Genomic DNA, 21288 nt, shown 5'->3' on the forward strand with positions numbered 1-21288 from the left:
CGGCAGAGTGGTAGTCTGGGAGTGATTGTGAAAAAATGCACTTCAAGCCTCAAAAAGGCTCTGGTGGCTGGCCAGTAACTTCCGAAAATTCCTGTCTGGGGAGGTGCTTTGCCTTGGTATTTGTGGACTAGTTCCTTGAGGGAGGGGTTATCCTGGTGAATTGGTTCAAGCTGTCTCATGAGCCACTGGACAGAGCTAAAAGCTGGGGATGGATTTGAGAGGAGGGTTAAGCTTGTGTCATCGATCTGTGCCACTTAGGCAAAGTGAAACTTGGAGAGGGTCTGGAGAAACTTGGGGAGCCCTCTCCAGGGCTGGACATTGCCTGCTGCTGGGGCTTTAGCCAGCGTGGTGGGTCCACAGGGAGCTGGAGCCTATCTCTGCCACGCAGCAGCATCCGCTGGCTCAGCAGGAGCCTTGGTGGGTGCTGTGGTACCCGCACTGGGTCACGTCCCTTCCCAGGGTAGCTGCTGGGAGCCTGGTGCAAAACCTGGGTGTCACATTTGCTCTCCTGATTGCTATGGGAAACTATGTGGGAGAATGTGCAGGAGATCCTCATAGGCTGAAAAAATGTATTTAGGGTCTGCAAGGGCATCCTTCCAAGCAGTGAGAGCTGTCTTAGGTGATGCCCTTTGCCCACAGTAGTCTCAGGCAGCCGCGTTTAATGCAGAGAGTCCCTCTGGTTGGATTGCTTTTCCATAACACAGTCACTTTGCTGGATGGAAACCAGCTGTCTGGACCATGTCCAGTGTGTGTGGCCAGGAGCTAAGGAGGACACTCTGTCCGGCCCCAGGTGAAGGGAAGGCTTTGGTGATCAACACAATCCCGGGTCAAAAACCTGTTCTTAAATTCCTTAGATGTGTGAAGGTTGGATGCCTTTCTGGGGTGTGTGTCGTACTCCTTCATTCTCCCCCAAGCAGAAAGTTCAACAGGTAGGTAGGACATGGGATGCTGCTTGTGGCTTTTTCCCTGTCTTTGCAAGCGGCTGCAGCTCTTATATACTTAAATCTGGAGGAGGCCAGAAGCAGGGACAGCGGTCCTGGAAAGCTCAACTCTTTTTTGACACTGATGTCCCCATTCCCTGGCCAGCTCAGCGTCACAGTGGATTTGCTCGCATGGTGTTGGACACCAACCCCAGAGGTTTTCCTGTCCCTTTGTGCTTCCTCAGAGCTTTGTTTGGTTCCCTGCCTCTTTATTATTATTAGACCAGAAGCATTATGAGGAAGGGACTTCTTTTCCTTCTGCATGTAAAGAATTGCCTATTTCCCAAATTCCTTTCCACTAGATATTCAGGAGCTCTCATGGGTGGTGGTGCCATGGCCACTGCCTGTATGGGAAATCAGTCAGGTCCATGGCTGATGCTCCCAGGGTGGCCATGATGTAAAAGCCAATCTGCTGCTTATTTTATAGCTCGAACATTTGAATGCGGTGGAGGAGCGGGGGTCCAGGATCCAGAGGCAGGTTTTGGAAATCTTGTTTGTTTGTGGGTGTTGTTGAGTGGGGGTTTTAAGGGTTTTGGTTTTTTTAGCACTGAAGGTAATTAAAGATTCAGGAGATCTCTGAATATACTTACTTGTGCATGGAGTCTTTCAAATGAGTTTAATTAGCTCAGAGAGGGGCATGGTAAGCTGTTTATTTTCTTTTTCCTCTGCAAAACGACAGAGGTTTACTCTGGATTATTTTTCTTTCCAGTTCCAGTTCGACAGCTCATGTTGGGCAGACTGCACAGAGATCCCTTGTGAGCAAGGCCAGCCTTGGATCGTAGAGAATTGTCTCTCCTTGAAATCTACAGCTTGGTTTGCTCGTGTAATCCAAGCCCAAATATCACCGAATCTGAGGCTGGGAAAGATTGTTCCCCTTGGTCGGAGCAGCAGGAACCTCATTGCAGGGGTTTGGACTAGATGATCTTTAAAGGTCACTTCCAAACCATTCGATGATTCTACGATTCCCAGGAGGAGAGGACCAGCTGGTGGCTCCTAGCATAAAATCCCCTCCACCCGTCCGGAGTGGCAGCTCTGGTGTTTTGGCTGGTGGCCGAGGTATGTCCTCTGAATGCTGCTAAAAGCCAGCATACGGGTGCAAAAATGCTCTTTGCCAGCAAACTAGGGGCATGGTTTAATAGGGATTAAGCACCCTCCACGCCTGCCCTGCTGCTGACCAGGGGATGCCGCTCCTGCCCCATCCCTCCCCACCAGCAGGCACCTGTGGGATGGATTACTTCAGCGGATTGACATCTCAACTTAGAGTTGGATGTATCTTTTAGGATTACTGGGCTTTTCACAGCCCAAGTGCCCATTATACTGCCTGGGTGCCTGGAAAGAAAAGATTTACTTTCTGATAATGGTTTCCCTTTGGTTATTTGGAAAAGACAGTACGTGGCAGCCGGTGCTGGCGTGTGAGCCCACGGTTGAAACGTGCGATTATAAAGTGTACGGATCAGCTCGTTATTGTAATACTTTTATTTAGGATGTGGGCTGTGCTCTCTGCCTGCAGAGTGCTGCCTGCACAGGGAGTTTTGCACCCTGGCTGCTGCTTACCCCCTGGGACCGAGGATCGGGGCTTACCCCCTGGGACTGTGGAGGAGCTGGGCGAAATACAAGTATCGCTTGCCTGAGGGTTGCTACCTGCAGCATGCGTCATGACAGGGCACATGTGTGTGCACGGTGTACATGTACAAGCTCTTCTGGTGGGAGAACTTCCTTCATTCATGTCTTCTAGTATAATTCCTGCAACCAGCATGTCCTACCCAGCCTGCCGGTGCGATGCCTTGTGCTCTTGAAGGAGAAACAGCGCAGGTCCAAAGAGGAGTTCATAGAGCACGAGTTAGATCTGTGCTTTTTGGCTATTTCTTCAAGCATTTTTATTTGGCAACGTTTCCTTTGTAAAGGTGAAAAATAACAATGATAAGATGTAACGTGGACTCTTGTTCCCTTAGCTTTTAGCAGAAGCAGAGAATGTGAAAATGGATTATGTCTGACTCAAGTTCATTGTTTCTAGTATCAGCAATGTAGAGGTAGGTTATAAAAGGCTGTTCTTGGTTCAGGTCTTGGTGGTTGGAGGTTTTTTTATTACCTGTTTTGGGTTTTATTTCTAGACATGCTGATGTATTTCCATATATTGAATTTGTCTCAAAATCAGGGGACGGAGAGCACGCCTTGCTGTTGTGCTGCAGCTGGAGTGATGCTCCAGCAGACTCCTTGCCCTGGCATCCCGTGTAGTGGAGCATCCCACCGCAGGGTGGGACTGATGTCTGTCAGATGGCCCATAAACTCACCTCCATTCACCCCCTGAAGTTCAGATAGCAGTTTTCTTATTTGTATGCTGGGTTTTCCTTTCTTTTTCTTGGCAACATGCATCACAAGCCAAAGGTAACATCTCCACTTGGGCAAGGAAGCCCATCTGGTGGAAAACCTCTCCAGCCTCATGCACAGATTTGACATGCTGAAAGACTTTGGTCCTAAGGGTGATGAGGCTTTGGTTTTGTGTAAAAAGAAAAAAAAAATCCACCTCCCAACTGCAAAACATTCCTCATTGCAGTGAAGCAAGCTACATAATAAATTATTCTCTGGGTGAGAACAAGGGTTTTCTGGCTTTCTGGTTATTCCTCTCCCTTTCTTGCTGGATCACTGTGTCAGGGCAGCTGGTTTGGGCCAGATTCTGTGGCCTTTTGCACTGCCTCTTTTCCCCTCCCTTCCCTGCTCCCTTTATTTCAGTGTTTATTTTAATGGCTCTGTTTTGATGCGCTGTGGCATTCGCCCACTCAGTTGCAAGCCAGGCTCATGGATGGCACTGCAACGTGGCAGCTGTTGGGCTCCTGTCCTGTCACTTGGGCTTTTCTGCATCGCCGGGTACCAGACCTGAGACTGGAGGATGATGAAATATATAAAATGCCTAGCCAGCCGTGGATGGATCAGTATCTGAAAAGCCTAAGGCTAGCTCCAGCAGTGGTGGTTTTCAGAGGTGTTTACATCTTAATTAGAAAAGGGTCGGATCCAGGGTATAATAATTTACATTGCTGCACTTTATGTTTTGGCATTCCGAAAGATACTGGCTTTGGAGCAGCAAATCCAAACCAGACACATGATGCTTCATCTGTGCTCGTGGAGATGCAGCAATACCTGGATGCGGGGAGTCTTGGTTCATCTCGATTGCTTTCATTTTCCATAGTAACTGTTCCTGCAGCTTGCTGGATACAAAAGCTGGCTGCCGGCAATAAAGATAAACTGCTCGTTTCATTCACCGGGATGCTCTCGCTGCTTTAGAAAGACACGTTGCTAATTACTTGTTGTTGGAAATGGGCTGGATTAGGAGAGAGAAAATATTGCTGCTGAAGGAGCTCATTAAAAGGAGATGCTGGGAAGCAAACCCGATGCCCCCCCGGCTGTGGCCGTGCTGGTAGGCAGGGGTTCAAACCCCAAGCACAGACGGTCAAAGGTCCGTCAGCATGAACTGCTGCCAGTGTCAACTGGTGGACGGTTATTTGCAGGGTCAAAGCACACGGAGGGTTTCACCTGACCTGATGAGAACTAGGAGAGTTGTTCTGCACCAGCTGCTCTGCCCTGGTATGTGTGGTTGAAGTATCTCTCCCAGGTCTGGGGCTGAAGGAACCTCCTTCCTTGTGCACTTCAGCAGTGGCTTTGGAGAAGTGTGGGGGAGGTGATGATGGAGGGTTTGACCACGTGCTGATCCTCTCTGCCCTGCCCCAGCAAAGCACCAAGCAGAAGAGGGTGTTATCTGGCTGAGAGGTGATGTCCAACAGGTCCTCGCTGTAGGGAGCGGAGAGCGATGGGGTGGGTTTTGGAGGGTGGACAAGGGATGTGAAAACTGTTGGTTGCTCACGGGGTGTCTGCTGGCTGGCGCTGGAGCCTTTCCCTGAGTCTTGCTGGGGTTCTCTTCAGTTTGATTTTACCCTCATCCCATGCAGGCACAGATAAATAAACCTATGGGCTGCTGGGGTGCTGCTTGGTTCATGTCCCACATGCCTCAGAGGAGAAAGGACCTGCTGGATCACAGCAGGATTTAAAATTTATTTATTATAAACTCCCCAGGGAGAATGAAAGTGAGAGGGACACTGGATGTCCTACCACAGAAGAGTAAAAGGAGGTGGCTGCGTTGGTACATGAACAATTTGCACTGTGACAGCCTTTTATAGGAAGCATCTCTTGTTCCTAGAAAAACCTGGGATGATAAATCCCATATGGCAAGAAGAAGGCTTTCAGTGACCTGTCAGGGTGGCTCTGGAGCCCGTCACAGCCTCCCTCTCCAGCGGCTGGCCTGCGATGGCATTCTGGGGAATAAATCCTCTACGGAGAGAGGCCACTCTGCGTTCCTTCTGCCTGTATCGGAATTGCAGAGGAACAGAGGATTGGCATGGGATAAATTTTCAGTATTTAACTGGAGCATAAGTAAGGAATAGACATGGGTTTTTCAACTCGGATACCTTAAGTGAGTCACTTAAACCCATATCTAAAAGCTGAGGCAGGTGGTTGGAAAGATGCGCTGGGCACTTGCCATTTATTGAGATTTGGTGGTCATTGAACCTTTTGGTAATCAAATTTTTATATAGGTGCCTAAACCTGGAGAACCCTGATGCTAAGTACCACATAAAGCAGTTCTGCCTGAACTCTGTATTTCAGAGCTCTTCTCCAGTCATCTTACCTAGGAGTCAGCACTGAGTGTTACCTCCTGGCAGGGTAATTGTCAGGTAAATCCCCTTCCAGCTCTCACTGTTTGGGTGCGAGTGATAGTGTGGTGCTCCTGGTTCTCTTGTCTTTGAAGGCTGTGGCCTTCAAAGACGCTTGTCGTGTGTGAGAAAGCATTTTAGGCTTTCAGCATCCGTCCAATGGAAGCAAAAAAATGGCAAAAGCAACCTCTTTATTTTGTTTTCTTGTCTGATGCCTGACCGGCTTGGACTTTGGGTAGGAGTGAGAAGGTGTGCAGTTGTTGGCTTAACAGGAGGTTAAGATGTTGGATTGTCTTGCTGAATTGGAGCAACGTTTGTTTTAAGAAGATCTCTTCATGGGCAGCAGTTTTGCTGGAAAGGTTGCCACATCAGCATGTTTTGGACCAAAAGCCCCCACTCCTCACTTCAAGGAATGTTTGTTTGGGGCTGGAGTCCCTGCTCCCTTGGGATGGCTGGGGCACCGGTGGGTCCCACCCTGGGGGAAGAGCTGTGTAAGGCTGCCCTGTGGTGCTGCCTCGGCGCTGCCAGGCTGCTGCAGTCCAGGTTTTGGAGAAGCTTTGTCTTGTTGTGCTGGAGAGAAGGTGGCTGGAGCATCTTCCCTGGGGGAAGATGTTCGCATGGGGTCCTTTCGCCCAGACCGCAGTGAGCTGATGGAAATGCTTTGCTGTCCCTGCATGTCTGTTGTCTTCTCATCACGGTCTCACCTTTTCTACGTCGTTTTGGTTGCAAGTTCCCCTTGTGCTGTTGCCCCCCACCCATCTTCCCCCAAATGGGTTCCTTCCATTGCTGCTCTTCACCTCTTCAGACTCACCCCTTGCTCCCGCAAGTTCAGCAAGCCTGGAACACCTTTGAGAGAAGGGGAATGAATGTACCAACGTCACAAAAAATGCTCTTCCTTACTGAGTTTATTTGCTGATTAAGGGTAAAACTGTATAATTGCCATAAACTATATAATCTTGCTAGAGCAAGAACCCCATTTAGATCACTCTTAATAACAGCTATTAATAATAATTATACATTAAAGTAATGCTCATAGTTACTAAGTTATAATAATCAGTTTACACATCTATTGACTTTTTCTGCTGCTGACTCCTTGTTTTATGGTCGCAGTAAAGAACATAGCATGGGCTTTGTAGGAAAGGTTAGGAAGGCAGTTTTCAGACCCCCAAAACTTACAGACTTTGTGCTTTGATAAAGTAGGGAGAGAGGAGGGAACAGGAAAAAAGTGTGCATTTGAGGTTGTTCTCCGTTAATTATCACTAAGGAGTGTATCTGGGGTCTGGGAATCCTTGGTGGTAGGCACTGTGCCAACACAGATCCAAGGGACCACCACTCCCTGAAGAGCTCTCAAAAACATGTGTTTTCTCGGTTTGGGAAGACATCAGCCGCTTTGATGCTCAGATGTGGGTTTGGATTTTTCTTTGAAAACCTCTTGTTCATGCATGTTTTGTTTGAAGGTGAGGCATAATGGGAAACCTGCTCCAGGCACAGAAGTTTCCTGACAGGTGGCACCAAGAAGAGCAGGAGACCATCCATCCTACACCACCTTCCTGGCAGAGATTGTTAATTCTGGAAAGAGAGAGGAGGTTTAGCTTTAGTGTGGAGAGTAAACCTTTGCAGGTAGACTTGAATTGGTCTGGGTCTAGGAGGATGTTTGGCTTCCCAAGATTCCTCCTGCCAAGGAGGAAGGGCCACCATTTGTGCTCCAGAATCTGTCCTGCTTGAAGGGCCAGGCTGCTTGAACCAAGAACCAGCAAATGGGCCTCTGTAAACTCGTGATTATCTTGGTTTGGTTTTGTCAAGCATGTTTTATATATGTGCATCTCACACTTGGTGGAATTAGGTAGAGCCCAGTAGCTGAAAAAGCTTCTAGGGGATGGTGACCAAAACAACCCTCATCTGAGCGCTGAGATATCTCTGGGTGGGCTGGTGGAACTGGAGAAGGCAGTTGCATGACAAGTGGGAGAGACTCATGTAAAATGGGTGAGACTGCTCAGAAAGAAGTATGGGAAGTAGGCTGGGAGAGCAAAGCAGAATTTAAGCGATGAAGTCCTTGAACATCATCTCATGGAATTGTAAAACCATTCAGGCTGGAGAAGACTTCAGGTCTGTAGTTCAGCTACTTGCCCAAAGGAGGTTTAGCATCAAGTTGGGATGTTACCTCACTCCGTAGGGATCAGGCACGTGTGGTGCTAATGATGAACTCCCATATAGGAAGGGAGTGTGGTCAGAGGGGGAATTCAAAGGACAAATTTAGAAAACCCAGAGCTGGTCGCTACCAGGGAGTGCCGTGAGATGCCACAAAGTCAAGATGTTCCTTTGCTTGTTGAGCCTCTTTACTGACACCCTGGTTTGGGTGACAGTGGCATATTGGCAGTGGCTCTGGCCCACCAGTACGTCCATGTTGGGTGGCCAGTCTCTGTGTCATTATGTGATTCACACTGGCTTGGTGCACACCAAGCATATAAAGAAGATTACAGGCTGTGACTTGTTAGTCTTTTATCTTATTACGAGGGTTAGATGCCAACCAACTCGCTGTCCGTGCTTGGACATCTGCTCTAGGGATCTTTGTGTACAATGATGATCCTATCTCAGGTGTCTGGGGTAGCTCGTCACCCTTAAACATTCGGGAGTGTTCTTCCTGCAAAGTTCTGGTTTTCTGTACAGAGAGGTGAAGGTGCTGTGAGATAATTTAGAGTTGCCTACTAGAGATCCATAAATCTCTCAGATACATGGGTCTTGCTCATTTGCTGGATCTGGTGGCTTCTGACAAACCCATTCCTTCTCAGTCTGCCATCTCTGCTGTTGCTAATCAGCAAAATGCTGTTTGGCCGTGGTGGTGAGCCCCCCCCCCCCCCCCCTGCAAGTGGAGTCCTGTTAGCCATTGCTCTGCTTTGTACTTTATCATGGATATTCAAGGGGGAGCATCCCTGGGGCAGCGCCCTGAGCTTGTTTGCCTCCAGTGCCACCTTAAAAAACCCACAGCAAACTAAAATAGGCAAACCCCCTTTGTGTTTGTGCTGTGTGGCCCCAGGGGATGGAGCATGACCACTGACTCTTGTGCTGCATCCCAGGTGATGTCACCTGTATCAGCTGTCCCCTGCCTCACATGGTCACTTCCCCACGCCATCCTGCCCTCCAGGACTCCTTGCAGCCACCTATTCTCCCAACTCTTTCTTCAGCAATTTCTATTTAATAATTGATGGTTTCCATATGGTAATTGGCACTAATTAGCTAAAAGGGGAGAAGCATGCCCTCCTTGAGGGCTTTGTGCTCTCTGGGGCTCCTCTTTTTTTTTTCTTGTCTATTTTTCTTTCGTTCTGCTTTTTAATATGCCACATGATTTTTGTTCAGGAGCTAATGTGTGATATTGATCTACATAATGAACCTTTTTGACAGTCCAGGCACATTTGGGAATAATTCCTTGAGCAGATGAAATCCTTAGGCCAGAACTGCTCGTTCTTGGCAGTTTCCAAATGAAGCCACAATTGTTCAGAAGTGACAGATGAGAAATAGTTCAGGAGCTGGAAATTACATGAGCTGAGAACAGATTTCTTTTTCTTTTTTTTTTTTTTTCTTTTTTTTTTTTTGCTTTCCCTTCTGGGTGGCATGTGACTCACTCCGAATTTGCTTGGTAATTTTATACTAGTCTCAAAACATACAGTCAATACCAGTTCCTGGTGAAGGAGAGGGTGAAGGATTAAGTCCTTGTGTCCTGCAGTGTGGTGGGATCTCTTGTGTCTTCTCCTTCCCAGCCGCAGGGGAGGAGGAGCATGAGACTTACTACAAGACATTGGTTCAAAGCTTAATTCATGTGCAAACATGCCCAGCCCAGGTACAGGAGCTGATGGTTTCTTTTCCTTAAGGTGTGATTGGCATTCAGCCATGGGAAGGAGAGCATCATAAAGCCTCTCCATCTCCTGTAGAGCCATTCTCCTGCAGAGAGAGAGAGGTTTTAAAAATAAATTCTGGTGTGATTGCTGTTTCACCTCCACATGCAAACGTCGTTGCTGGACCATTTACAATTGTGCTGTTCACTCAGCATCATTTACTGCTACCATCTTAGAGAAGTTTTTCAGTTATCATCCTCTTCCTCACACCCTTGTCTGTCATGCCTAGCTTATCACCCTTATCCAGCACAGCTAATGCCATGGGCTTTGTAAATTAAACTTGTAATTTTTGCTTTTCTGCATGTGTCTGGAGGTTTTCATTATTTTGCATTTTAAGAAGGAGGATAGGCACAATGTCTGTTGTTGTCTTTAGATGTAGGAATATTACAGAAGTGGGACTGGTTTTGCACACAGGGAAACTCTAAATGTGACAACCTAGGATTATTATAAATGTTATTGGAAAAGAGGATGTACAGCAAAAAGTATCCTGCCCGTGGTAACTGATAGGCTTTGGCTGCTGTTTTTTTAACCTTTTTATAATTACAGGGAAATAATTTCTCACCTCTTTTTATTTTGCTCTCTCAGGCCCCCTCCGTTCTTGGTGTCTTTCCTGAAGGGATGGAGAACTCGTCGGTGGCATCAGCCTCCTCGGAGGCGGGGAGCAGCCGCTCTCAGGAGATCGAGGAGCTGGAGCGTTTCATTGACAGCTACGTCCTGGAGTACCAGGTCCAGGGGCTGCTGACAGATAAAACAGAGGGGGACGGTGAGAGTGAGAAGACACGGTCCCACATCTCGCAGGTGGGTGAAGGGCACAGTGTGGGGTGGGAGAGAGGCTGGGGGACACTGCTGGCTTGTAGATGCATGTCCAGCTGAAGTAGCTTTTCTAGGATTGGGATGTGAAGCAGGATGTAATCAGACAGTGGATTTGGGGCAGCTTGCTTCTTTGGCTATATATATATAAGGTTTCCAGCCCATTGGTAGAGGACTCCTGACTGGGTTTTGTTTTTTCATGGTCTCAAGGTGCATGCCCAAAAGATTTCTGACTTCTCCAGGGTTCCCGTTTACAAAGGAATGACATTTCATTTGCAAATGAAGGATGCCTCTCTCCATGCCAAACTACTTCTCCAGGGTGAAGAAATTCTGGAGGGACTGGGAAGACCTGCAGGGGCTGCAGCAGGGGGGGATGCTTGGTAGTGAGATGTGCTCCTGCCCTTAGGCACAGGGGTGTCCGTGAAACAACCAAGACTAGAAGGTCAATCGAAAGCCCCAAGTGCTTCCCAGAAGTGTGATTTTTGTGGGCATTTTAATATGTATAACAAGTAACCTGTTTGCTTGCTTTCATGGTTATGTCAGAGAACGAAATTTCTGTATTTCAGAGTATGGGAATACCCAGCAAACAGAGGGATGGTTATGGTTTTAGCAGGGCTTGGTGTTGTCGTTAGGAATGACATGGTCCTAGTTAGGTTGGTTCCTAAAATGGATATTTTACATCCAACACAGGGAGAAATGAAACCTCTGAAACTGTTCTTGTTTGGAGGGAAATAATTTTTATTGTGCCAGATGTGTGTTGAAGATGTGAACTGTCAAAGGGATAAGGAGCCTGTGGTGCAGGGAGTGGTGGGCTTGGGTCCATGCACTTGGGCTTGTAAGGCTGCCATCATACTCTGTTTGAGATCGAGGTGCTTTCCTACCCTGCAGGGCTCCCAGTAGGATAAAGTATTTAGGTTAGAGACCACTTACGTACTGGTTATGAGGATGAGGTAAGAATAATAAGGCTGAAGGGTCATAAGTGTAAGGGTATAGCCATCATTAGGTAGCTAAGATGTGTCTGAGCTGCTGCAGGGGTCTGCTGTCTGATCTGGGTCTTTGTCTCTATATGAGGTGCAAGGGGGACTGGTCCCGAGCAGAGATCCTTGGATCACTTTGCATTAAGCTTTAACGTTAGCTTAGTGGCTAACGAGACTGTGTGGCAAAGCCAAGCTGGGGGTATGTTGATGGGGAGAAGAGCAGAGTCCAGGCTGGGTTTGTTCAGGACCATGACCTCCTCCAGCACGCAGAGTTTTGTTGCAGGTCGTTTTGTCTCTTGTTTCATGCCCAAGTCTATTAATAGCTTACAAATGAGTCCCTGCCTCCCTAGGGCTTTGTTTTGCCTTTAATTGGGAGGAGCAGTTCGAGTAGAGAGGGCAAGGCACTGCCGGCTGCTGGAGATGCCCACTTCTCCTGTCTTCTGCCCCGTGCACCCCATGTGCTGGTGGTGGCAAAAGCCAGTGTCCCTGAGTCCACCACAGGAGTGGGCCCATATGAACCTCATGAAGATCAACAAGGCCATGTGCAAGGTCCTGTAAATGGGTTGGGACAATCCCCAGTATCAGCACAGAATGGAGGATGGATCCGTTGAGAGCAGCCCTGCAAAAACAGACTCGGGGACAGCAGTGGGTGACAAAACGGATGTGAGCTGGCAATGTGCACTTGCAGCCCAGAATGCCAAGCTTCTCCTGGGTTGCATTGCAAGAAGTGCGGCCAGCAGGTCAAAGGAGGTGATTTTCCTCCTCTGTTGAGACCCCACCTGGAGTACTGTGTCCAACTCTGGGGGCCCCCATTCAAGGAAGACACAGACCTGTTGGAGCGGGTCTGGAGGAGGCTATGGAAATGGTCAGAGGGCTGGAGAGCTCCTGTGAGGACAGGCTGGGAGAGCTGGGGTGGTTCAACCTGGAGAAGAGAAGGCTCTGGGAATACCTTATAGCACCTTCCAGTGCCTAAAGGGGCTGACGGGGAAGCTGGAGAGGGGCTTTGTACCAGGGCCTGTAGCGAGGGGACAAGGGGGAAAGGCTTTGCACTGAGAGAGGGGAGATTTAGATTAGATATTAGGAAGAAATTCTTTACAGGCTGCCCAGAGCAGCTGTGGGTGCCCCATCCCCAGCAGTGCCCAAGGCCATGTTGGGTGGGGCTTGCAGCCACATGGGCTGGTGGGAGGTGTCCCTGTCTGTGGCAGGGGGGATGGAACTGGATGATACTGAAAGGTCCCTTCCAACCCAAACCATTCTGTGATTCTGTATATGGAGGATCCCGTCCTCATCTGATAAATTAGATAAACACTGCTGATCTCTGAGCTGTGCGGGTTTGCTGGAGCCGAGGATCTGATCCAGAGCTTTATACCCTTTATAAATTAGCTTGGTGTAAAGAGATTATCAGATCACAGGAAGCTTTTTAAGAATAGAATTTGATGAAGAGGTCTTTTACAATTTGAGGATCAAAACTGTTAGAAGTGGGAGAAAATTAATTTAAAAGTCAAGTGATCCAAAGTACTTCATAGTGCATTTTTGTAACTGAAGGCCAACTGAAAATGGCTGTTGGAAGTGACATTTCTGGAGGGACTTCAGGTCAAACGGACAGGTGCTGCTTTATTTGATGTGTCAAGTTTAGAAATACTATTGAATTACAAATAAATAAATAGTCAAAATTTTACAACCACTTTCAGCCTGTCCACAGCTCCACCCATAGCCTGGGCTCCTTCTGCATCTTAAGGAGAAAACCCGCCAATTCTTGTGGCAGCCCTGGTACAGTTTTTGCATTAAGATCCTTGATTGCAACAACCAAATCCATCTTCCAGTTGTGGAAATGGGATTTTAGCTTTCTTCCCTGGCCTACCCTATAAAAAAAAGAGCTGCTGGGTTTTTAATGTCAGTTCTGGGAATGCTGTCTTTAAAGACAGTGAGGTTTTATTTTAAAAGAAAAATGAATAATAATGAAAGATCTGAACATTGAACCTTTTAATTAAACTGCCTTTAGAGGCATCTCAAATTAAGCAGCTAAATGTGGTTATACCCCAGACCATTGGTGTATAAGTTTAATTAGGATTTCTCTGTGAAACTGCAGCGAAGTGCAGTATTTCATGTTTATGGGGTTGTGTATGGCACGAGGATAGTTTTTTATATAGGTTACCTGCTTTTTTTGAGCAGTGTCTAAAGGGATGCATTAAGAAGGAATTAATCTCTTGCTTCCTGAAGATAACTCGTTTTCCCACTTCATACCCCGAATTTGTATAAGAAATGATCAGGAATTTTTATTTCTGATTTTCTCTGCCTGATCACTTCTTACCAAAGCAAGGAATAAACACGCACATATCCTGCAGCTTGCTGGAGTAACCCTGCTGGAAGCCAGCCTGACTGAAGGTGGCACGTTCCCTCTTAAGGAGAGCTGGAGGAAAAAGGATGGGTTTAGGGGGAAGGCACTGGGCTGAGGCCAGGAAAACTGGTTTTGACTGCAAGGTTCTGTTGGCAACTTAATCTTTAATGTTGGGCAAGTTGCTTGATCTGTCTGCAGTTCATTTCCTTGTGGCTGCAGTAATGTTTTTCCTGCTTGAGAGAGGATAAATCCACTCACCCATGTATGTGAGATGCTTAGATGGTACCACATCCACAGATAACTGCTCTGCATGCCAGGGGAAGGAAGGCAAGGCACTTCATCCTCCACGCTGCTTGCAAGGGAGCTGAATCCATCACCGGTCTACAGAATCCCAAAGTGTGGGGATGTCTCCAACCTTGCTCCCACCAGGAAAAAGAGGAAAGTCAGAGGGAAGGTGCAATTTTCTTTTGGCTGTGGACATACTAATGGTTGAGCTGTACCTTGGAGACCTTTCCAGGTGTGTGGTTGCACTCAGAATTGTTAAAAGGAGATAGGCATAGGTCTAGAAGAAGGCTTTCAAGAGTGATGGCATCATGAGTTTTTCCAGATGGGTCAGCAGAGGTGGCAGGAGAGTGACAGGCAGCTCTTCAAGGAGCTCATTAAGGGTGAGGCTGAGATCCCCCCATCCGGTGAGCTAGAACAGGCTCTCCGGTAAGAGCAGAGGTGTGCAGGGATCATGGGCAGTTCTAGAGGTGGCTCTGCCTCTTATTTTGTGGCCTCATCCGTACCTGTCAAAAAGCCCTCAGGTAGTTGCTGTTTTTGTGGAACTGACTTTTCATTTTCTTGGCACATCAGCCTTAGTGACAGCATCCAAGCGGTGAGTGTCTCTGGAGCAGCCGAGCACTTCCAGGATGAAAGACCTCAGAAATGGGGGCTGGTCACCGAGGTTCAGTCTCAAATTTGTTGGGGGGTGACAAAGTGACTTTAGGATTAATCAGCACCTTTCACGTTTGTCTAGTGAAAATTGCTCTTTATTTTTTTTCCCCCCAGTATGATGCAGCCCTTCATTTCTTTGGGGGGAAAAAGAACCCCGGATGACCCCAAATTGAATTATTTTGGTGAAGGCATCTTGGGGGAAGCGGGGCTGAGTGGCTCATGATCTCATATGGCCAGGAAGTCCCCTGATGCCCATGCCCTTCACCATGGGATGAAGCCAGTGTGACAGCAGAGCTGCCATCCAGGCTGCACATCGCAGCTGCAGCATACAGCACTGGCCAGACCTGCAACTGAGCTGTTTTCTGTTTTGTTTAAAATAAAACCACAGGTTTTTGGCAGCTCAGGACTTGTATCTGTCCCTGAAGCAAGCAGAGTTGGGGAAAGCAGAAATGTCCCAAACTCCGTGGAAGAGTAATCAAATCAAGCTGCCCTGGTGTGTACCACACACCTGAGATACCATTTGCCGTTGGAGTTTGCAAAAAAATTCTGGAGATGGGTTTTATTGCAAAGCATCATTTCAGGTGCCTTCCTGCAATTATTCCTGCATCTTCCCTCTGCTTATTGTCGACAGGTGGAGCGTTTCCAAGCCAAAGCCTTTGGGATCATCCGCAAAAAGCAGGAGGTCTGCATGCGTACAGTGATGCCCGCAGCTGGACAGTGTTTGCTGTGCGCTGTGAACTGACACAGCAGTTTTCCCCAGCCTGGCTATTATTTTATGCAATCCCTTTATTTATCCCTTTTACAGTGGACGGCGGATTGTAGCGAGCAGCTTGATGGCAGCTGTTCCCCATCCCGAGGGAAGGGCTCGTCGTCTCACGAACACAATCAGGTAGGGGTTGTGTTTAGCTCTTCCTCACCAAACCTTTGCTTTTGTTCTTGCACTGTCTCATCTGGCAGCACAGAGCCCACCGGGGCTGCCAGCCTTCCCTCTCCTGTGGAGGGGCGATGTGTCCCTCTGCTCGGCTTCTGAAGGCTCGCTTCCACCAAAACCATGGGAGGTGGGTAACATCCCAATGTGTCCATAGATGTTTTGACCAGGAGCTTATTGCTCTGGGGAAAAAATATGGGGTGTCCCATTTATTCCTGAAGAGCTGCTTATTGCCACCTGTGAGAGGGACCTATGTGGAGCATCAAAGCTGACTTGGAAGTACGAGATGTAGCTGGGATAAGGGATCTTTGTGTAGCTGTGTCTTGGTTATGTGCTGCAGCAGAAGGATGGTGTTGTAGGGAAGAGGATTAAATAACTGAGAGGGTCAACTGGGAGAAAAAGCAAAATGGCATGTACTGAGAGCTTGTGTGGGGTGTGAACTGGTTTTGATGGCTGTACATGGTGTGAACATCAGTGAAGAGTATTTATGAAGCGTGGCTGGCATCGCTGGAGGTGGCTGTCCCTCCTCTGCGTGAGCACCTACATGGGAGAGTGTTGGGTAGGGTGGAGGCATGGATTTGGCCCTTGTCACCTTGTTGAGGAGCTGCTGTTCCACCATGCCACCATCAACTCTTACAGAGTAGCATTCACCCAAGGAGATATTAGACCAAGCCAGCTGCAGGAAAGGGTGAAGTGGCATTTGCAGTTGTTGTGGCTGTTGGATGTTCCATCTGGAGAAGAGGCTTCAGACTGGTGGTTTTGATGGTTTTGCCCTGCTTGATGTCCTCCAGGCTTCAGTTTCACATGTGGGATCTGTAAGAAGAAGCCTGGGAGCCCCTTGCAGGGTCGTACAAGAGGCTGTGCCAGTCTGAGCAGGGCATATTGCAGCTCCCATTTTGGGCACAATTTCTTCTTGTGTGGAGCCATGCTGGAAGCTGCTTGGCTGTGGGATGGGGGCTCACGCATCCCCCTCTGCCACGTGCCTGGATGCAAGTATACTGGGAGCATCTTTACAAACACCTGCGTACTGCAAAGACAAGATCTTGTGTAGGAAGGTGTGTGCTGTACAGAGATGCTGCTTCCCATGAGCCTCTGAAGGTGCCAGATGGAATTGTGGATTTAATTTACTATAGCTTTCATCTGCTCTGAAATATTCTGCTGCAGAACCCCATCCAGGTTCCCTCCCAGCGTCACAGCCGGCTGCTTGAAATGCAGCTGGGAGGCTGGCTGCGTCCATCGAGCCTGCTTGGGGTGTTAGCAGGACTGGGTGTTTTCCCTGTGGAAGAAGGTCCCTGGCTCTTCCCCCGAGGGCTCAGCTGATGTGCCAGTCTTTAGTGGGTACCACAGGAAGATGCAGGAGTCATGCGTGAGTGATGCTTTCATGGCTCTAATCATCTCAGCTCTGACATCTTCCATCTGCCTGGTGCCATGCTCTCTTTTGTTTCAACTTATAGGGGTTTTTTGTTGTTTTTTTGCCCCCCCCCAACAGATTAAACCTATTTGATCTCCTCCAACAGGGAGCCTGTTTTCTATATACAAATAACATCCACCAATGCCCAAGCTGTTTTCCCTGCATTTGGGCTCTCTCCCAGCCTGCAGCAGAGCTAGTAATTATCTCTCTCCATGTTGGGCTTCCTTTAACAGTGAGTAACAAATTTTCCTTGGCACCAAAGAGCAGCTACAAGCTATTGTTCTTCTGTCCCGGCAAGCATTTCTCTTGCTGTTACTGATACACGAGCGAAACGCTGCTGGCGAGGACGAGGTTCAGTTTATTACCATTTCTGGCTGTTGATTTTTCACTAGTAGTTTTAAATGTAAAAAAAAAAAAAAAGAAACCCAAAAAATATCATTAATAAGGTGTTTGTCTTGAATGCAAATTATCAATCACTTTTCAAATGTGGTAAAAAAAAGAAGCTGGCTAATTATCTCCCCAGGGATGTTGGTGGGGTTTTTTGTTGCAAATTTGTATGGATTTTGAGGGGTTTGGTCAGAAAATCAAATTCTTGTTTTCCCTGTTCTGTTCCCAGCTGAGATTTCTGCCTTGCCAGTTGTGCAGTATGCACCGATCTTAGTTGAAAAATACTCGTATATGAGATTTCTGCTGGCTTCAGCTACTGTGAAAATGTGCCTTATGTATCGGTGACCATGATTTGTCTCGTGCGGTTCTAACCTGGCAATCAGAAAGGGCATTTATATGGAAATCCAGGTTACTTCTGGAAATATATTCAGCGTCTGGTTCCTTTTCTGTGAAGGCAGAGTAGTCCAGTGCCACATTTTCAAAAGTAATTGGCTTCCTAAAGGTTATAGGTGAGCCTAGAGTGAAGCTGAATTCCCTGTGCCTGAAAATCCCCCTCTGCATCCCTAAGTACCTGATGCCTTTGAAATTCTTGTCTGTAGGATCCAGCAAGATCAAGGCAAATAAAGGAAAGATTTTTTTTTTGTGTGTGTGTATAGGTGTATTATGTGTTTATACAGACATCTCTATATAATACATGTGTATATAGCACCCACAGGATGTTGTGTAAGTGTGGGGCTGAGAGCAACTGCTGAATAATGTGCAATTTATGGGTAAAAATAAGGTGTCTTGATGCAACCTGCAGTCCAGGATATTCCTAAATTGCTGTTTTTCCAGTGATTTTGGGTAGCTCTGGGAAAGGCTGCCCCATACTTGCCCTGCTTTTGTACTGCTTGGTGAGATCTCTGCTATTAGCAGCAGTGGGAGACTGAATGGGCGTTAGTGCCCATAGACTGGCACTTGTGCACGCCATACAAAGCAACGGCTTGAAAATGGAGAAAATTCTCTCTGGAAACCTTATACTGTGGTCTTCCCAGTTCTCTGGGCAGGTGGCCGTGAGAAAATGGTCTGCTTATGGAGGATCTAATGAGATATATTTCGTGAACTTGTAGTATGCTGAGAAAATCCTGGCCTCACAATTACATTCAGCTCATTTATAATTCTCCTTGTTTCTTACTGTGAATGCTTTCGTTTGCTGCATGGCATTGCCATGCTTTGCTAAGCCCTGCTGTATTTGAATGATAACCCCCAGAAGTTCTGCTAGCACTGTGTGAGCCTCTGGGGTGAAGACCACTCCATTGAGGTATGCAAGGTACTAGCTGAGCACTGTATTACCTCTATAAATAAGAAAAGTTTAGATAATGGAATCATTTAAAATCTTTTTATGTTTGGATTTTTTTTTTCTGAAAAGACCCAGTGGGAAGATTTTATATAATACTTTATTTGCATTCCCCTTGTGAGGCTGTTGCATATAGAAAGCTCTTTGATATATTTCTGAGAGCAATTCATTAAGTAAGAGACTTCTGGTATGGTATGTATTTAGAGGGCCAGCGGAGCTCTTGGTACATGAAAGATCTGGCAGCAGCTCCATCCCAGGCTCCCCTTACGTAAAGGGCATTAACAAAAACCAGAGCAACTCTGCAGGTTTGTCCCATTTCTCCAGGCGGTGGGAGACAGAGAGCTGAAAATCCTCCTTGTTGGCCAAGTCCATCCCTTCCCCCATGGTGGCTGGCTATCACCCATCATCACCAAGCAAAAGCCTGTGGTGTTGGCAGTAAATGGGACTGCAGTTTATTTTAACTTTTTAATTCCATGTTTGTCCCTGTCCTACCAGGTGCAGCAGACTTGTTGCATGATTGGGGACCTCAGAGTCTTCTCCAGGTGATGGTTGTGTTGATGGTCACTACTGATCAGTGAAAGAGCAGGCAGGGTATAAGGAATCACATCTGGATTATCCTACACCCTGCTGGTAGCACCCTTCTGCTGTCCTCCCCGAGGAGCTGGTGGTGGAGATGACTTGGTTTGCCTTCCCATGAAGCCAGTAGAAACAGCAGCATCCCTGTGGCAGGCAGAGGTGGTGGGTTGTCACTCTTGGGTCTTGGTTGGAGATGATTTAACTGGCCAGGGTCTAGAGCACCTCAAGGACTGTGCTGTCAAGTTAACAGCCTAAGATGTTGAGTGTCCTGTGCTGTTTGGTAGCATGGAGATGTAGAGGGCTTTGCAGGGACTGTGTGCCACAGTCACTGAGCCTGGCACATCCTGCCAAAGCATGTCTGAACCCAAACCCAAGCCTTGCTGATAAGGAAATTATAAGAAGTTCCCACAAAATTAAATATAATACTACATGCAACTTTATTTCCAATGTCTCCATGACTGAAAGAAGCATCGTGCTGGGCTAGTACCAAAACATTTCCAGGCAGGAGATGCTTCGTGTAGTGAGCTTAGACTGTAAGCAGAGGACGTGACCTGCCTGTATCTGGGGGAGGTGCAGCCAGAGGAGGTGTCTTCACTGCTGTGTGTGGAGTGGGAGCAGAGCAGATCCACTTAAACCTTTCAGGTCTCTCTTTCACATGTTCCCCCTGAACCTCAAAAACCCCTCTGACGATGAGTGCTTGGCTTCCAACCATATGATGTCACGGTTGAAAAAGCTGCTATTTTGCCAAAGCAAAAACAATAGTAAGGATGGGGGGATGTGTGGAAGTTGTCTCTTGGGAAATGACAGATTTCAATGCACAGTAGAACTTAATTGTATAGAAAGCAGAAAAAACAAAGTATCACTGCAGATTTCTCTTGCAATTCCAGAGATATTTTTTTACAGGCATCAGTGCTGTTTGACCACATGGGGTCAAACACCGGGAAATCTTCCCTGATGGATGCTGCAGAGGCAGGTGGCAATGGTTCACAGCCTTGGGCAGTGGCCATGTCACTAGGTCCGGAGTTGGACTGAGGCTCCTTTGAGCAGCACTGCTGTCTCATAAACTTGTCAAGTCGGTTGTGAAGTTGTCTTCTTGCTGGCTTAAATCTGATGACAGCAGGCAGCAGATCCTTGGCTAACCAGATCAGCGCTGGAGAGTGGGTGGGTGCTGCTTGCAAAGAGTCTGGCAAGATCTCCTGACCAAAGATTTAATTCATCTCCCCATGCTGGTAGACAGCCTGTGTCTGGCTTTAGTTGCCCATCCTTGGGTCCAGATCTGAAGCACAGTGATTTTCTTGCTCAGCAAAGCTTGAGGGATGATCCTGGAGGTAGTTTGGGGTTCTCCATCTCCCTGACCCACTTGTATCATAGCTCAGGGCCAGTTTATACTGAATTTGATTAAGGTTGGCCACTACGCTGAAGACCTGTTGGGACAAGTAGGTGCTGGCAGACTGCAGTCGCCATTGCTTCATTTCCAAAAGAAAAAGGGAAAGTGAAAGACAGGGAGTTGTTTTGAGACTTTGCCAGTGAGTACAGGTTGGTGTAGCCCTGCCTGACAGAGGAAGAAATTAAATCTTTAACTGAGGTGACCTCCCCATGAGCAAAGAGGAGCTCTGAGAAAACCAGTCACCCGGTGGTTTTCTGCCTGTAATTGCTGGGTGACACTCCTTCCATGTAGTGAATGCAGCCCTGTTCAGTTACGGTCGGAGAGGACTGCTGGGACAGAAATCAAGTCCTTTAATATATAGGTTTAACTTCCTCTGGGATTTCTGTTCGGGATACAGCTCATGAAGCAGCACCCCCCCTCATGAAGCAGACACCTGCTTGGGTGTCTGAAGATCTGGGAGTGCAAAGTGCTTTGCTGCCTGATTTAGAAGAACTATTGCTGCTTACCAAGGATGGAGGAAGGTGTCTTCTAGGCCTGGTGTCACTAGTGGCTCATGTGGGAGGATGTCTCATCACCCTCAGTTTCTGTGTGTGTAGAGTGGACAGGATGATGCTGGTCTGCCCGCTGAAGGG

General features: G+C 47.5%; 1 protein-coding gene across 3 annotated transcripts in view; it reads left to right on the forward strand.

The window, feature by feature from the left end:
- The window catches only part of CTIF (cap binding complex dependent translation initiation factor), a 141422-nt gene that overhangs the window by 16508 nt on the left and 103626 nt on the right, over positions 1–21288 (forward strand). For 2 of the 3 annotated variants that reach the window (XM_037374327.1, XM_037374328.1), the window contains exons 2-3: positions 10156–10368; positions 15437–15520. In XM_037374327.1, coding sequence (XP_037230224.1) covers positions 10189–10368; positions 15437–15520 — 264 coding nt within the window. In that variant the 5' untranslated portion in view covers positions 10156–10188. The remainder of the gene's footprint in view (positions 1–10155; positions 10369–15436; positions 15521–21288) is intronic. The other variant, XM_037374330.1, reaches the window with a different exon arrangement.

This window comes from Falco rusticolus, chromosome Z (assembly GCF_015220075.1).
Source record: "Falco rusticolus isolate bFalRus1 chromosome Z, bFalRus1.pri, whole genome shotgun sequence".
Classification (NCBI taxonomy): domain Eukaryota; kingdom Metazoa; phylum Chordata; class Aves; order Falconiformes; family Falconidae; genus Falco; species Falco rusticolus.